Genomic DNA, 16,888 nt, shown 5'->3' with positions numbered 1-16,888 from the left:
TACTGACAGAACTGCTGGAAACCTGGTGAGGCCATCAAGACTGGTTGACATTAAAAGGTCTCTTCAATAGACCACACTCCCCAAACATCATAGGTTTAAATGTCACCAGTACGTTCTTTACACAGGACAACAAGTTTGTCTAAATAAGAAGGTAGCTGTGCTGCTGCGAACATTTCAAATGGTGATGCCACATTGCTGTCACGTGACCTAAATTCATTCCTTAAAGACAGTGTTAAAAAATCTTGAAGTTCTTCAGCACGTATTATGAAGTGTGCACTGTATGCAAATTTTCTATGCACAGAACACCAGGATCATTTACACCCTTTGCCAAAATGTGCAGCATGCAACTGACGACACTGCAAGGAATAATGCATCACATCACACAGTGCAACATGCTACATTTATCATTCAATTTCCAGTGTAACATATCAACCTAAAGTTACATCAGTTACATAATCTTTTTGTTTACTCTTTTGTTTTGGCCATTTTTTCACAAAACTGCAAAATATGTTTTTATTTCAAATACAATAAAACATTTGACCACAGCCAATGAGATCATGATTAAATATAGAAATGATTTAATGTTTGGTATTGAGCGCATTGAGCAGAAGATAGACAAGAATATGTTGAGTTACACGGACTCCACACAATTCATGGATCCAGAACTTTATTTAACTAATGTTGCATTTCAATATGATGCTGAAATCACAGCCAGTTACTTGATCGCAAACTATGAACTGAAGCCAAATAGGTGGGAGACATTTTTTCTCTAACGAACCCCCTCAGCTATTAAACCCCACCAAACAGAAGTACATTATATAATACAATAATAGCGATGCATTCAGATTCAGAAATGGACATATCTCTAGCAGGCCTACAAATTTTAAGATTAAGTACTGTTGAGGAGTTAACGGTCAAGATCCCCCTACCCACCCTCCTCCAACACAGCAAAAACTGACATATGACTTGGATGGATGTGCATTCAGTGCTATTTAGAGGAAATTATGGCAAATACTTCCCAAAAAATAAAATACAAATGATTTCCTTTAGGAAATTTGGTGGTTCAAATCCACTTCTCTTGTAATGTAGTATTGTCACTAAGGCTAGATGCTCTCAATAATATGTTTTGTTTTATGAACAATGAAATATCTGAAAGCTATTAACCTGGACAAACACTAGTAATGCAGTACTGAATATAGACCAATTGTGTCACATCTTTAATAAATCCAATTAAGGCATTATACAAACAAACAAAAACACATTCACATTCCTTTAAAGAAAAGTGGGAGGAGAAGGGATGGGGTGCATTTTAAATTTGATGAAGAAAATTATTCGCTTGGAATGCTGTCACTTCCTTTGACCTCGTCTGTTGTTGTTCTGTAGATGAATATTGTCCTGCTTATCTTCTGGTTCTTCTGATCACCGAATGGCTATTAGCCCAACATCTATCAGTTTCTGAATTTTCTGAGCAATGACGGGGTTCTTCAGATGACTGGACAAACATAGAAAAAGAATATGTAAGCCAAGATCTAGAAATTATATAAGAATTTCAAGAATATTCTGAAATCAGTCAAGAAAATGTCTGTCAGTATTCACCCCAAAATTATAAATAAATTATATTAAGGGCTTTAACGCATTAATTTGTTGCAATTATATAAAAAAAAAAATTACGCGTTAAAATATCAACGCCATTAAACATGCCTCCATACCCATGCGAAAATGTATTTTCCCACCATCAGAGCAATTCAAGCTTGAAAAACATGCAATTACATGTTTTTTCAAGCCACATCAGTGGGGGAGAGTCGGCATGCCTGAACAAAGCTCACTAAAATATATAAATATATATATTAAACGGTGCTCTGGATGAACCGTGCTCATCTAGCAGTCTAATATCTCGAGTAACCACCGCACATCCGGGGATAAATACGTACAGTTGAAGTCAGAATTTCACATACACCTTAGCCAAAAACATTTTAATTCAGTTTTTTCAAAATTTCTGACATTTAATCGTAGAAAACCTTCGCTGTCTTAGATCAGTTAGGGTCACTACTTTATTTTAAGAATGTGAAATAAAAGTAGAGAGAATGATTCATTTCAGCTTTTATTTCTTTCATCACATTCCCAGCAGGTCAGAAGTTTACCTACACTTTGTTAGTATTTGGTAGTATTGCCTTAAAATTGTTTAACTTGGGTCAAACATTTCGGGTAGCCTTCCACAAGCTTCTCACAATACGTTGCTGGAAATTTGGAACATCCCTCCAGACAGAACTGGTGTAACCCGAGTCAGGTTTGTAGACCTCCTTGCTTGTACATGCTTTTTCAGTTCTGCCCACAAATTTTCTGTCAGATCGAGGTCAGGGCTTTGTTGTGGCCACTTCAATACTCTACTACTTAGGGACACTCTTTGATGTTCTTAAGCCATATTGCCACAACTTTGGAGGTATGCTTGGGGTCATTGTCCATTTGGAAAATCCATTGGAGATTGAGCTTTAACTTCCTAGCTGAAGTCTTGAGATGTTGCTTCAATATATCCACATAATTTTGCTTCCTCATGATGCCATCTATTTTGTGAAGTGCACCAGTCCATCCTGTAGCAAAGCACCTCCACAACATGATGCTGCCACCCCCATGCTTCACTGTTGGAATGGATTCTTCGGCTTGCAAGCCTCAACCTTTTTCCTCCAAACATAACAATGGTCATCATGGCCAAATAGTTACATTTTATTTTTATCAGCCCAGAGGACATTTCCCCAAAAAGTAAGAACTTTGTCCCCATGTGCACTTGCAAACTGTAATCTGACTTTTTTTTATGGTAGTTTTTGGAGCAGTGGCTTCTTCCTTGCTGAGCAGCCTTAGATGCTTTGTCGATATAGGACTCATTTTACTGTGGATATACACTCACCTAAAGGATTATTAGGAACACCATACTAATACTGTGTTTGACCCCCTTTCGCCTTCAGAACTGCATTAATTCTACGTGGCAGTGATTCAACAAGGTGCTGAAAGCATTCTTTAGAAATGTTGGCCCATATTGATAGGATAGCATCTTGCAGTTGATGGAGATTTGTGGGATGCACATCCAGGGCACGAAGCTCCCGTTCCACCACATCCCAAAGATGCTCTATTGGGTTGAGATCTGGTGACTGTGGGGGCCATTTTAGTACAGTGAACTCATTGTCATGTTCAAGAAACCAATTTGAAATGATTCAAGCTTTGTGACATGGTGCATTATCCTGCTGGAAGTAGCCATCAGAGGATGGGTACATGGTGGCCATAAAGGGATGGACATGGTCAGAAACAATGCTCAGGTAGGCCGTGGCATTTAAACGATGCCCAATTGACACTAAGGGGCCTAAAGTGTGCCAAGAAAACATCCCCCACACCATTACACCACCACCACCAGCCTGCACAGTGGTAACAAGGCATGATGGATCCATGTTCTCATTCTGTTTACGCCAAATTCTGACTCTATCATCTGAATGTCTCAACAGAAATCGAGACTCAGACCAGGCAACATTTTTCCAGTCTTCAACTGCCCAATTTTGGTGAGCTCTTGCAAATTGTAGCCTCTTTTTCCTATTTGTAGTGGAGATGAGTGGTACCCGGTGGGGTCTTCTGCTGTTGTAGCCCATCCGCCTCAAGGTTGTGCGTGTTGTGGCTTCATAAATGCTTTGCTGCATACCTCGGTTGTAACGAGTGGTTATTTCAGTCAAAGTTGCTCTTCTATCAGCTTGAATCAGTCGGCCCACTCTCCTCTGTCCTCTAGCATCAGCAAGGCATTTTCGCCCACAGGACTGCCGCATACTGGATGATTTTCCCTTTTCACACCATTCTTTGTAAACCCTAGAAATGGTTGTGCATGAAAATCCCAGTAACTGAGCAGATTGTGAAATACTCAGACCGGCCCGTCTGGCACCAACAACCATGCCACGCTCAAAATTGCTTAAATCACCTTTCTTTCCCATTCTGACATTCAGTTTGGAGTTCAGGAGATTGTCTTGACCAGGACCACACCCCTAAATGCATTGAAGCAACTGCCATGTGATTGGTTGATTAGATAATTGCATTAATGAGAAATTGAACAGGTGTTCCTAATAATCCTTTAGGTGAGTGTAGATACTTGTCTACACGTTTCCTCAGCATCTTCACAAGGTCCTTTGCTGTTGTTCTGGAATTGATTTGCACTTTTTTCACCAAACTACGTTAATCTCTAGGAGACAGAATTTGTCTCCTTCCGGAGCGGTATGATGGCTGCGTGGTCCAATGGTGTTTATACTTGCGTACAATTGTTTGTACAGATGAATGTAGTACCTTCAGGTGTTTGTAAATTGCTCCCAAGAATGAACCAGTCTTGTGCAACTTGGCTGATTTATTTAAATTTTTCCATGATGTCAAGTAGAGGCACAGAATTTGAAGGAAAGGCCTTAAAATACATTCACAGGTACACCTCCTACCAGAAGCAAACTGTCTAAAGGCTTGGCATAATTTTGTGGAATTTTCCAAGCTGCTTAAAGGCACAGTTAACTTGTATGTAAACTTCTGACCCACTGGAATTGTGATCTGACTGTAAACAATTGTTTGAAAAATGTCTTGTTATTTTGGGGTGACCTGGACTTGTTTGTGAAATTTAGAAATGACAAAAATGCAGAAAAATTCTTAAATCGTTTGTCGTACTCGCTGAGGGCTTGAGGGTCTTTCTGCATCTGCTCCAAGATCATACGCATGGCTGGATCACTCATGATCTGCTGCACCTCTGGATCGGACATGGCCCTCCGCTTCACATCCTCAGGACTGTCGTTACGCATCGACTGGCTCACCATGCAGCGCTGCAGACCCTCTGTCGCCTCCTGCAGGATGGGAAGGGAAAAACAAAGGCCAACAACATCAGCCATCTGGGGTCTACCTGCACAAGCACAATCCCATCACTTAAATGACCAGAGATAGCACTGTCCCCAAACAGCAAAGTTCTTGCATACCTTGGAGTTGGAGTCAAGCTCTAGTGCTTTCTGGTAAACATCCATTGCTTTTGAGAAGTCCTTCATGGCTTCCAGTGCTGCACCCTTGCGTGTGTAACCCTTAACTAAGTGTAATAAGAGTGGACAGGTGTAAAAGGTGTGCGTGCAGAAAACATTCACTTATTTGTTGTCACAGAGAAGTTGAGGGGACAAAATGTACACCACTTACTGAAGTTGGGCTCCAATTTGATGCACTCCTCACAATCCTGAGAAACAAAAAAATGAGAGTTAGTCAAAGCATTTCTTGCACCCAGGTTACTCAATCTATAGCCCCAATGCAAAATAATTTCAGCGCTTGTGACTTTATCTGAAGAGAACGTAAAGAGACAAAGACTGAGTGTGGTTAAATAATGGATAACCTTCACAACTTATGTCATTGTCCTCGTCGGTTGCAATAAAAACAACGAACATAGAAGTTACAATCAATTTACCAGTTCTTTTGATTAATCTGTTAAAATGATCGACAAACAAGTCTGAATCAAACGTGTCTGAAATTGGTCTGATTCATAGAAATGACTAAACCATTTGGACAAAACCAACTCTGAAAGATAACTTAAATGCTTGTGCATTCAGTACAGAAAGTGGATGACTTGGATTACATTTCTTTGGTGAAAAAATGCAAACCTTCTTGTTCACAGGTGCGAGACGCTGAAGCGTTGCTGTGGTTATCACTTGACAATCATCGCAATTTCAGGAGTAAATAATGTACATTATTCCGTACAAATTTCTGGGGATTTACTCCCACAATCAAATGTGTCCGTCACTGGGAAAACTTTGCAGTGTGTGCGAAGCCAATGATTGCAAACAACTTGTGAGTCCATGTATATGTGTGACAGTACCTTGAGGGCAAGTGGGAATTCCAGTAGTTTGGTGTAGCAGGCAGCTCTGTTGCTGAAGAGCTTGGCATCAAATGGGTTTCTCTTGATGGCCTCAGAGTAATGTTTCATGGCTAAAGGATAGTCACCTACGACACACAATCACAATTCACTCGCAACCAAATTATTTTGACTGTACTTTGTGTACTAATCTATCTGAACTTCCTGTTTAAGGAGTGAATTTATTTCATAAACTCACCCTTCTGAAAGGCATCATTGCCCTTGTTTTTCTCTTCCAAAGCCAAATCTGGATTGATGTAGGCCTGTTTCTCCTGTTCCTTCAAAATTTTCTCTGCCTGCAAGGTAGCAGAAGTCACAATTACTCGGACACTTTCAGCAAGCACTCAAACATAAAATCATGTTCAAATTGTGAGAGTGTATGCTTTGAGTTTCAAGAGTCACGGAAACATACAAAGACCTCATTTCACCACAAAATTTAAATAAGAAATTATATATGTAAAGTAAATGAAGCCCACTTAAAGCCCGTTACAATTGTTTTTTTTTTAGCATTTTATGACAATTAAGCACATTTCCTACCAAATTCCCTTTAATATAATGTGAAAAAATCTCATTCTCATTACAAAAATTCTCTCCCTATTTACTCATCCTCATGCCATCCCAAATGTGTATGACTTTCTTTTTAGAAGAATATTTCAGCTCTGTGGGTCCATACAATGCAAGTAAATGGTGGCCAGAACTTTTAAGCTCCAAAAAGCACATAAAAGGCAGCATAAAATGTAACCATATGACGGTTAAATCCATGTCTTCAGAAGCGATAAAGGATTTTGGGTGAGAATAAACCAAAATGTAAATTATTTTCACTGTACATCTTGCCATTGCAGTCTCTAGTTACGATCATGATTTCAAGCTCGATTACACTTAAGTTCTTAAGGCACTAGAACATGTAAACAAGCTTGAAACTATGAATGTCAATGAGACTCTGGATGCCAAGATTTATAGTAAAAACAGAGCTCATATATATACATAGGCCTGTTCTCATTTACATTTATGCATTTGGCAGATGCTTTTATCCAAAGCGACTTACAGTGCACTTATTACAGGGACAATCCCCCCAGAGCAACCTGGATTTAAGTGCCTTGCTCAAGGACACAATGGTGGTGGCTGTGGATATCGAACCAGCAACCTTCTGATTACCAGTTACGTGCGTTATGTGCAAAATCGATTAGGATCCTTCTGAAGACATGGATTAAACTATAGAAGCCTTATGGATTACTTTTATGCTGACTTTGTGCTTTTTGGAGCTGAGAAATTTTTCCAAAAATCGTAGTTTGCATTCTGCATAAGAAAGAATGTCATACACATTTGGGTAAAAGGTGAGTAAAAGAGTTTTCATTTTTGGGTAAACTGACCAAAAAACCTTAAAGGGATATTCTCATTAACGGCTCTCTTCATATTCTAATTAGTGTAGTACAGTATTGTTACCATTACAGTAATAAATGTACAATAATTTGTACGATAGTTTCTATTAAAAGCAGCATAGTTTAAAATAAATACAACAAATACTACCATGATGTATAAATACTTTACAACTACAATAAATATATAATTATTGTTTTCACATTACACTAAAGAGAACTGGGGAAGAAAACATGCATAATTGTCATGGAAGTCATGCCACCATGAAAACCATCTTAAATATTCATAAATTGAGAAGTACAATTTTCTTTACACTAAAAAGATAACTTCTTATTTCTTTTTGATTTTAAGGTAAAATATAACCCGGGCATGTTCTTGACAGGTTTTGTCAGTCACCAACCTAACTGAAAAGATACATGTATAGTGATACATTTAAATCACTGACATTTTTTTGTAAATCTCACTTACCTGTTGCAATTTCTGGAGGACGTCAGGTGTGCGATGCTCTGTCAGACTCTTATTGAAGAACTGGATAGCCTCCTTGTACTTCTCCTGTTTAAAGTAGGAGTTACCGATCCTGGCATATACCCTGCAGACAGATAAATTGAAAGAGATCTGTATACAGCTCTATATTATAGTGCAAGATATTGTATCAAAGTAACCAGTTTAATTTCACAAGACAACCACAAATTAATATTAATTTTACTGGGTGAGGATGAAATTCTGTGAATTATTATTTTAATAATTGTGTGCACACTAACAGCACTCACTTAGCAATTTGCCTGTAGTCTTCCCGGTTCTCTCTGCCCAACTCAATGGCCTTCTCACAAAGCTCTCTACATTTCTCAAACGCTCCCTTTTCAAAATAAACAGCTGAAAGAGATAAATACATATTTCAGAATGATTTAATCTCAATTCATTTCAATATCTACTGACACACTGGAGTACATTTGATTCACATGATGTTAAAAACATTTGAATTAAAAACTTATGCTTAAATTTGTACCTGCTTGGTTGGACAAATAGGTCATGTTGGAGGGATCATGCTTAAGAGCCTCTTCATAGTGCTTCAGTGCATTGGCAAAATCTTTCTGCTTATATGCTGCGTTTCCCAGCTCCTTCTCCTTCAAGGCCTGAAGGAACATAGTCAGGGTTATGTTAAGCCACTTCAGACAGAGCACTAGATCTATGCCAAACCACATGTGCTTTGCCCATCAGTACCATTCTCTTGTTCTCGGGAAGGTCTTCCTCTTTGGGAGGGGGCGGAGCCGTCTCTTTGGGTTTAGGGCGAGGGGGCGGAGTCGGTTCCTCTTCATCCACACCAGACAGATCGAGCCCCAGCAGCACTGACAGAGTGGTCATCACACGAGGGTCCTGCAGTTTCCTAACATTCAGAACAACAAATTAAGGAAATTAACATTTTATAACAAGAGACCAGCTCACAATGTGATAAAACAGTTATAAAATAAGTATGAGTGAGTGTAATAATGGCTACTGTGGAAATAAAACTGTACAGTAAGTCAGTGTGATACTAGAGTCTTGTCCGTGTTTATTTTAATTGTAAATTATCCCTTATGTCAAGCAGCCTGAGACAAAAGTGGAACAAAAATGGAACAGCAGAGAGACACGGAGCACCTACGTGCCAAGCTCTGACGGTTTGTTTCGGAGCTGCTCCAGCAGCTCCTTGTAGCTGGGGTCAGAAAGCAGCGCTCTGGTTCGAGAGTCACCCTCCAGCTTCTCATACAAGTTGGGAATAGAAAATGGGTTCATCATCTTCCTCTCTAAAAAGATGATGACACAACATCAGTTATACTCACAGTGAATGTTTGAAGATGAGCCATGCTATTGTAACATAACAGCTTTTCACACCTCCACATATATTTATCCAAATAATCTTAAGATCATCTTTTGATTTTACCAAACACTTTGGTGCAAGTCATACAAAGACAGCACACAAATTTTACAGACAGAGTTCCCATATTTTTTGACCAATTCATTTCAATGATCATTTGAAAATTATGATTAATGGATAACGACTTTTAAATGTTGTACCATTTTATTGAAATTGCTCTCACAAATTACAATTACTAGGTGACGAAATATTTTAGAGTGGAGCATAACTAGAAGCATATATATTCATTATAGAAATTCCCAAGGCAAAATCACGCTGAAAGTGAATATTTGCCACAAACAAAACTCAAAATTATCCATTCCTATAGATCTATTCACACTAGGAAGGAAATGTGACTTTCTAAAGGTAGGTTTTGCCCATCCTGTAGGTTTTTACTTCCTTTTGGGTCAAGTGTCTAGAGTAGTATTCTAATCAGTGAGTGGTTGGACACTCGGCAAAAAATTGGACTCATTTTACAAACAACTCCACAAACATGTTTTTTATTTATCATTTCTAATGGTTCATAAATATTGTATCTTATGATAATGTACATGTTAATCTATTAATGAACATTGTTTCTTTATTCTCCCTTTTTAGTTGACCTAACATTGAAAGCATTTAATTCAGGTTCTGTTTGCTCAATCTACCTAAAAAAAAAAAAAAAAATCTTAATTCATTCCATTATGTCACAAAGTACAAGGGAAAATATTTTTTTATCTATCATACTATACAGATCTGAAATGTAGGTGGCACTTTAATGCAGTGAATGCATTAAAAACTGTGATATTAAAATAAGGATCGTATATAGGCCTATACATGATGTATTGTAATGAGATTTTTTTAGATCCATACTTTTAAAAGTAGGCATACTGATGAAACACTGGCTACCTAGTGAACACACACTAGGGTTGCCACAGACACGTGCTTGAAACACACTTTATTATAGTTTTAAGAACAAATGACAGAAAAGCCGTATATGCGCATGTCTGACACGCTGTTTGTTCGGAGGGGAGTTCTTTTCCTCTATACGGTCCAGTAAAATAACAATTTTGAGAATTACCATAAAGGCTCTAGAAAATAAAAAATTTGTGGACGTTAATAATTTTGTCATGACAACAAGCGGGCCACAAAAAGATGGTTTGCGGGCCACCTGTTGAGTACCATGGGACAAAAAGCTCAATCTAGGTGTCGTTGGAAAGCTGAGATCCTCATTGATAACATTTCATTATAAATAGCTGATAACTTGCCAGTGATAAGGTAAAAGCTTATACTGAGTTTTGGTAACTTTCTTACAGAAGCAGTGAATGGCGCAGACATGAGACATTTGTCTTTGTTGTCTTAGAGACATAACGTGATTCTTTTGATAATCATTCAAACTGTGGTGTTAGGGCGACTAAAACTGTACATTCACATTCCTGAGAGAGCCTTCATATGATATAGGACTTGTCTATTGAAGTGCTATGTGAAAAACGCTTCCGTTCAAACGCATATTTCGACCACCTCTAGGTGGCGCTAATTTGTGATGTGAAGATTTATGGCTTTATTTTTGTTATGTTATGAAACAATTAGTATAAGTATTCTTTAAACAGTTCAGATTTAAGCTTTCAAATGGTACCACATTTGGGTGTCACACGTAATCAGGGACTTGTATAACTAAAGCGTAATGACCTGTCTATTTTCATACTACACCAACGGTACCTAGCACATGACAGCTGTACGATTGTTTTTAACAGTTCAACTCTACTATGGTCTCTCTACATTATCTGTCCCTATCATGTCTTAAAGCATGTGAATGCAAGCGTTTTTTTTCACTTTGCTCTCTGAGTGAATGGACCTTTTGCGATTAGTTTTGCCTTTTCATTTAGTTCTTAGTGTGAACAGGCCTTTACTTACTGCAAAAACATTTTATCATCCATCCACGTTTTAGAAAATCTTAGTCAACAAAAACAAATATTCTTTACCTGCTAACCGTGCTTCCATCTTCTGAAGTCCTTCCTTGAGCTGCTGATTGGACGGCTCCTGACGTAACCCCTCCTGATATGTCGATTTGGCATCCTCAAGTCGCCCAAGAAATTCCAAAGCAGCAGCTTTTCTTGAGTAACCCTTAAAAAAAAAAAAAAAAAAGGAAAACAAAACAAATATAAAATAAAGATTTTAGCTCTGTGAAGTATGCCCTTCCGTCAGGGTTCACACACTTTGACTAATGAATTTCCATAACCTTTCTAGTCATTTGTAATAACTGGATACAGATATTTAAAAATATTTAGAATCAGACCAATTTGCTAAAGCACACTAGGCTTTGAGAATGCAAAATAATTTTGAACATTGCAATAGGCCAGGATATGATGTCATGCACTAAGGCTTTTAATAAATAATAAAGAAAATAAATTATATGATATTTAAAATGTTAGAATATACCAATTAATCACTTTCCAATGAAAACATGTAACTTTGAAACATGTCTCCTTAGAATTGAGCCAAGAAGTCAGTGTGTGTGATGTTTCGATCTTCTATTGGTTACACGTTTTCTCGTGTCAAAGTCAGTCATACACAGGGTTCCCACTGTTTTCAAGCCACAATTTTCCAGGACATTTTATGTGCCCAACAAGTGTAAAATTTAAGCAAAAACACATGTACATTTAAATCTAGCTTTTATTTTGCCGTTTCTGTGTGTTTTTGACAGAAGTTTCTCACCTCCATTAAAGATGTTCAACATCTCTTCAAAAATTTTAAACAATTTAAAAATATTGAATGTAGCTTTATACTCTCAAAGACATCATTTGTGAGGCAAAATGTGTGTGTGAAAACACTTTGGTGTGAAGTTGGAGCCGAGGTTGTGCGTTGACGTCACTTTGTAGACTAAAATGTATTCGGCAGCCTGACGATGTCCCGTCGACGTGCGGAAACATCAGTCAATTTTACACATAGCTTTTTCTACTCTTTTCTCTCCAAGTTGAACAAGGTAGACTCACATGCCGATGCTGAAGTAAACAAACATGCCCCTCTCATTCAGTCAATCGGTACAAGTACCAGGTCATTCAGGTTGTTTATGAATGAGATGTTTCACTAATGCCACTTCTTTGCATGAAGCAAGGAATACGATTGGTCGTAGCTGTAACCAATCAAGAGTTCTGCCTCAGTTGCACAATGATTGCAAAGCTCACGATTGGCTGCTGCTATAATCAATCATGAGGGTGTAAGCGCCCTTAACCGCTGATGTTGTTTCCCAATGTGCAATACAAATTTGAGGTTTTTGACAGCTATTCAGAGTCAGATCGTTACCATGTTTTTGTGCTTGTGAAGGAAACCTTGCTAGCAACAGTCAAATGGTTATATTAATATTCATTCTATCATTTTTGGGTATACTATCGCTTAAGGGTATTAGCAGCAAGAATGAGAAAAAAAGATAATGGCAACAATAACAACTGACCTTGCCCCAGTCTGGCTTAATCTTTATGGTTTGGTAGGCATCTTTCAGGGCATTGTCATAATCGCCCTTCTTGGCATAGGCAGCAGAACGATTGCTGAAGAGGACGTGATTGGAGGGATCTAATGACAGAGCCTCCGTGTAGCACCTAACTGCTTCATCGACATTCCCTGCACTCAGTGCCTTGTTACCCTGATCTTTCAGCTGTGATACCTGTGAAAAGAGAGGAATAGATTATTCAAAATCTGTCCCATTATATCAGGAAAAGAACAGCAGTGCTATTCAGTGAAGACACAAATGTAATTTCTCCACTTCAGGTTTTGAGGTAGGGTGGAAGATTCGAATAACGGCCTAAAATGCGGTCTGTATGGATGCAGAAGACTTGGAATATCGCACAGGAGTCATAATGTGGACTACTTATCTGGAACTTTTTGGAGCTTGACACTTTCACTTTTATTGTACGGAAAAGCACAGCCTAGCCTCTAAATATTCCAATTAACATCTCTACTTGCGTTTCAGAAATACAATTGACACACACTGTGCTCAGTAGCAGCCTAGCATATGTTGTCAAGACTCCACATAAATGTATCTGACAGCTGATGCCCCATATAGTGCATAATATATGTAATGTGCTGCGAGATCTGTAAAATCCTGAACGATTACTTTTGTGTGCAACAGATGCATGTTATCCCACCAACAGTCCAAAAGTGACTCGAAATTTAATGATTATTACAAGATCTAAAAAACACATGAGTCTCAGTCTCTATACTGAATGAATGATGGTCCGCCCTTCACACAAACACACAGAAGTCTCTAGAACTGGCACGAGCTCATGCTAACCTGCTACCTAATGGTGCAGATCGCCCCGTTAAATGAATCTGCATTAATAACAAAGATTTGTATCTAAGCTAAAAATTATCAATATCCCCAAGAAAACGTTCTCAGTGGAGAAATAACAGGTTACAACGCGACGCGTGCAACATTCAGCTGGCTGCTAACTGTTAGCCAGCTAGCTGAGAATCCCTTACAAATCATTGTTGCGGTTTAAATTATGCATGTTTTCATAATTAAAAAGGACATTCATCTTTAAACATGGTTTACTTCGCGTGACGGTTGCTCAAACTCTGCTAGCTCTTTTTCAAAGTATGACATTAACACTCTGAAATAGTTACTTACTTTCTCCATCGCGTGGGCACGAGATTCCAGAAGCTACTAAAGACACTAGCGTTGCCCCGCCTCTCCGGTTACGATCAATGACGCCGGAGATCTGGGTTGCCAGATGTTGCAACTTAAACCCACCGGAAACCGTTTTGTACGTGTAGGTGTGACGTCTAGCTGGCAATTAATTGAAGTATAATTACATTCTAAAATGTATTATTCTGTATGCCAAATTCTTAATTCATAAACAAAAATTTGCTAAATTATTCTAGATCTTTTAATTAATATCTATCATCAAATCTCTTAATCGTATAAAGTATTAAAAACCAAAGATTTCCTAAAAATTAGGAGAATTATTTCAAGAAGATCTAAAGTAACTACTTGCTTTTCTGTGTATACGTATGTGCACTGCATTTGATGAAGGACACTCTTCTTGGCCAGGTAGTCCTTTGCATGCGAGTATGAATAGATTTCAGAAACGCGGGCATTGTCATAACAACAAAAACAACCACGAAAATAGTCTTCTCTACTTAAAAGGTTTTGTTAAACAAGCACCAGTTAAGTGCAAGGAACAACTTTCTTGGTGTATAGTAGGCTTAGGCTATATTGTAGACTGCACGATCCATCAGACTCGCTGTTCTCTGATGCTATTTTGTATTTATTTGTATTCAGTTTTTGAAATTGATGTGTCCTCAGTTGCCTAGGCATCATTGGATTTTAAAGTGTCCAGTTCTCCTCACTTCAGAATTTTGCCAGAAATAGTAGTTCATCTGGGTATATTGTTTCTGTTTTATGAACACTGAGGATTTGGACATACTGCTCCATTGGCATAGGCCTACTGTTTTTTGAAAACTACATGGGTATTCGGACACTGCGTATGGGCAGTTGTCGTCTGTAGTTCAGCTGTTCAGTTGTTTCTCTGTTGATATACTTTCAGTTAAACCTTCTTGTATAACTCATATATTTTTATTAGAATATTGATTTGTATGGATAATTGTATTTTGTCTTTTTTTGTATTTGTTTATTACTGATCCTTAAATTGTTGAAAAATATTGTTCAATAAAGAAATTATTTCTAAAAACTTAATTTGACATGATATATTCCTGTTTATAGAAAATTATTCATAATTTATTCAAATAACGTTTGGGAGATTAAAAAAAATAAATAAAAAAAATCGCTTTTTAGGCTAAATTATATTTTAGGCATATAGAAAGTTCTGGCACGAACTGTTAAATTTACAAATCGATTCGTACTATCTGGCAACCACACTGAAAGCGCTATAGGAAGTAGTATTAGCGTTACGTTTCCCACCGCAGTAGCAGCGCTCCTGTCTCTGATTGGATAACTTTTGTCAAACGGCTGATGTGAAAAAGAAATGGGAATGTTCCAGATTTAATCTCATGTGTTTGTGGAACATTTGTTCTTTTCCCACTAATAATTCAGAAGAATAAATTCGAATAACATAACTTTTTAGAATTCCGATAAATTTATCAAACAAAATATATTCAAATTGAATACATGCTCAAGTTCACATGTATACACATCTATATTTGTATAATTATTCACATTTGGTCCTAGATTAAAAAAAAAACAAAACAAACAAAAAAAAAAAAACAAATACAATATATGGGGGTAATACTTTATAAAATATTTTTATAGATCTTATCATGTATCATATGTGCTCTACTCTAGAGTCATACACATTCTACTCGTCCCAAACAGATTATTCAAAATACAGCGATAAATGATCGTTTGATATGTTATAAAAGATGGTAAATTTATGTCATTACTTTTATTGGTCAACTCTGTGCAGTCCACCCATTTATTTTTCATTTATAAATAAAACTGGGGTCTGGAAAGCAATAGGCTCCCTAAAGATGCTTCAAAGTGTAAAAAAATGTATTGAGAATATTTTCATAAGGTAATTTCTAATCCACAAGTTCCCTCACAGCACCACCATTAATTTAATTTAACATTATCATTAATATTGATTATTATTAATATATTCAACTATTATTTCAGGTATATTTTAGTTATAATGTCCATTTTGCTTACATAAGAAGAAATTGGTCTCTTAGCCAATGCTGTTAATTATACAGAAGACATTAAGCTAGATTAATGGCCACCAGCTGCATTAAGTACTGCGGTGCATCTCCTCCTCATGGACGGCACCAGATTTGCCAGTTCTTGATTTGAGATGTTACCCCACTCTTCCACAAAGGCACTTGCAAGTTCCCGGACATTTCTGGGTGGAATGACCTTATCCCTCACCCTCTGATCCCACAGGTCCCAGACGTGCACAATGGGATTGAGATCCGGGCTATTCTCTGGTCATGGCGGAACACTGACATTCCTGTCTTGCAGGAAATCACGCACAGAACGAGCAGTATGGCTGGTGGCATTGTCATGCTGGAGGGTCATGTCAGGATGAGCCTGCAGGAAGGGTACCACATGAGGGAGGAGAATGTCTTCCCTGGGATTGCCTACAGTGACAACAAGCTCAGTCCGATGATGCTGTGACAAACCGCCCCAGACCATGAAGGGCCCTCCACCTCCAAATCGATCCTGCTCCAAAGTACAGGCCTTATGTATTGCTCATTCCTTCAATGATAAACGTGAGTCCGACCATCACCTCTGCTGAGATAAAACCGCGACTCGTCAGTGAAGAGCACTTTTTGCCAGTCCTGTCTGGTCCAGCGAAGGTGGGTTTGTGCCCATAGGCGACGTTGTTGCTGGTGATGTCTGGTAAGGACCTGACTTACAACAGGTCTACAAGACCTCAGTCCAGCCTCTCTCAGCCTATTGCAGACAGTCTGAGCACTGATGGAGGGATTGTGCGTTCCTGGTGTAAATTGTAGTTGCACGTTCACGCAGATTAGCAGGCATCTTTCTTTTGGTGTTTTTCACAGTTAGTAGAAAGGTCTCTTTAGTGTTCTAAGTTTTTGTAACTGTGACTTTAATTGCCTACGTCTATAAGCTGTTAGTTTACAAGTATTTACACTGATTTGTATATCACGAGTTAAAATCTTTAAGACTACCGGAAGTTCAGCCAGAGAGCGCATATTAACGAGAGAGAACGCGCACAGTATCCCAGCCTACACTGGATGGAGGCAGTGTATCGTATCAAAAGCATATTTTTGCTATT

General features: G+C 38.1%; 1 protein-coding gene across 1 annotated transcript; it reads right to left on the bottom strand.

Moving 5' to 3' along the window:
• Positions 1-459: 459 nt before the first annotated feature.
• Positions 460-13,837, bottom strand: LOC127639386 (stress-induced-phosphoprotein 1-like). Its single transcript, XM_052121371.1, has 14 exons — positions 13,762-13,837; positions 12,589-12,798; positions 11,120-11,261; positions 8,907-9,048; positions 8,489-8,651; positions 8,274-8,400; positions 8,038-8,140; positions 7,736-7,856; positions 6,090-6,186; positions 5,855-5,979; positions 5,185-5,221; positions 4,977-5,080; positions 4,675-4,847; positions 460-1,492 (listed from the first exon to the last, which is right to left on the bottom strand). The coding sequence occupies exons 1-14, from the start codon at positions 13,768-13,770 to the stop codon at positions 1,420-1,422; spliced, it is 1,626 nt and encodes a 541-aa protein (XP_051977331.1). The 5' UTR covers positions 13,771-13,837; the 3' UTR covers positions 460-1,419.
• Positions 13,838-16,888: the final 3,051 nt, after the last annotated feature.

Source organism: Xyrauchen texanus, chromosome 4, assembly GCF_025860055.1.
Source record: "Xyrauchen texanus isolate HMW12.3.18 chromosome 4, RBS_HiC_50CHRs, whole genome shotgun sequence".
Classification (NCBI taxonomy): Eukaryota; Metazoa; Chordata; class Actinopteri; order Cypriniformes; family Catostomidae; genus Xyrauchen; species Xyrauchen texanus.
This window is presented reverse-complemented; position numbering and strand designations above follow the sequence as displayed.

Bases quoted from the DNA above. Each gene is read 5' to 3' on its own strand.
- LOC127639386 (XM_052121371.1), bottom strand. The intron at 8,141-8,273 runs GTACAAATTTAA...TATCTCTTTCAG, and splicing joins CTATTTGTCCAACCAAGCAG to CTGTTTATTTTGAAAAGGGA. The intron at 7,857-8,037 runs GTGAGTGCTGTT...ATCTGTCTGCAG, and splicing joins GACTACAGGCAAATTGCTAA to GGTATATGCCAGGATCGGTA.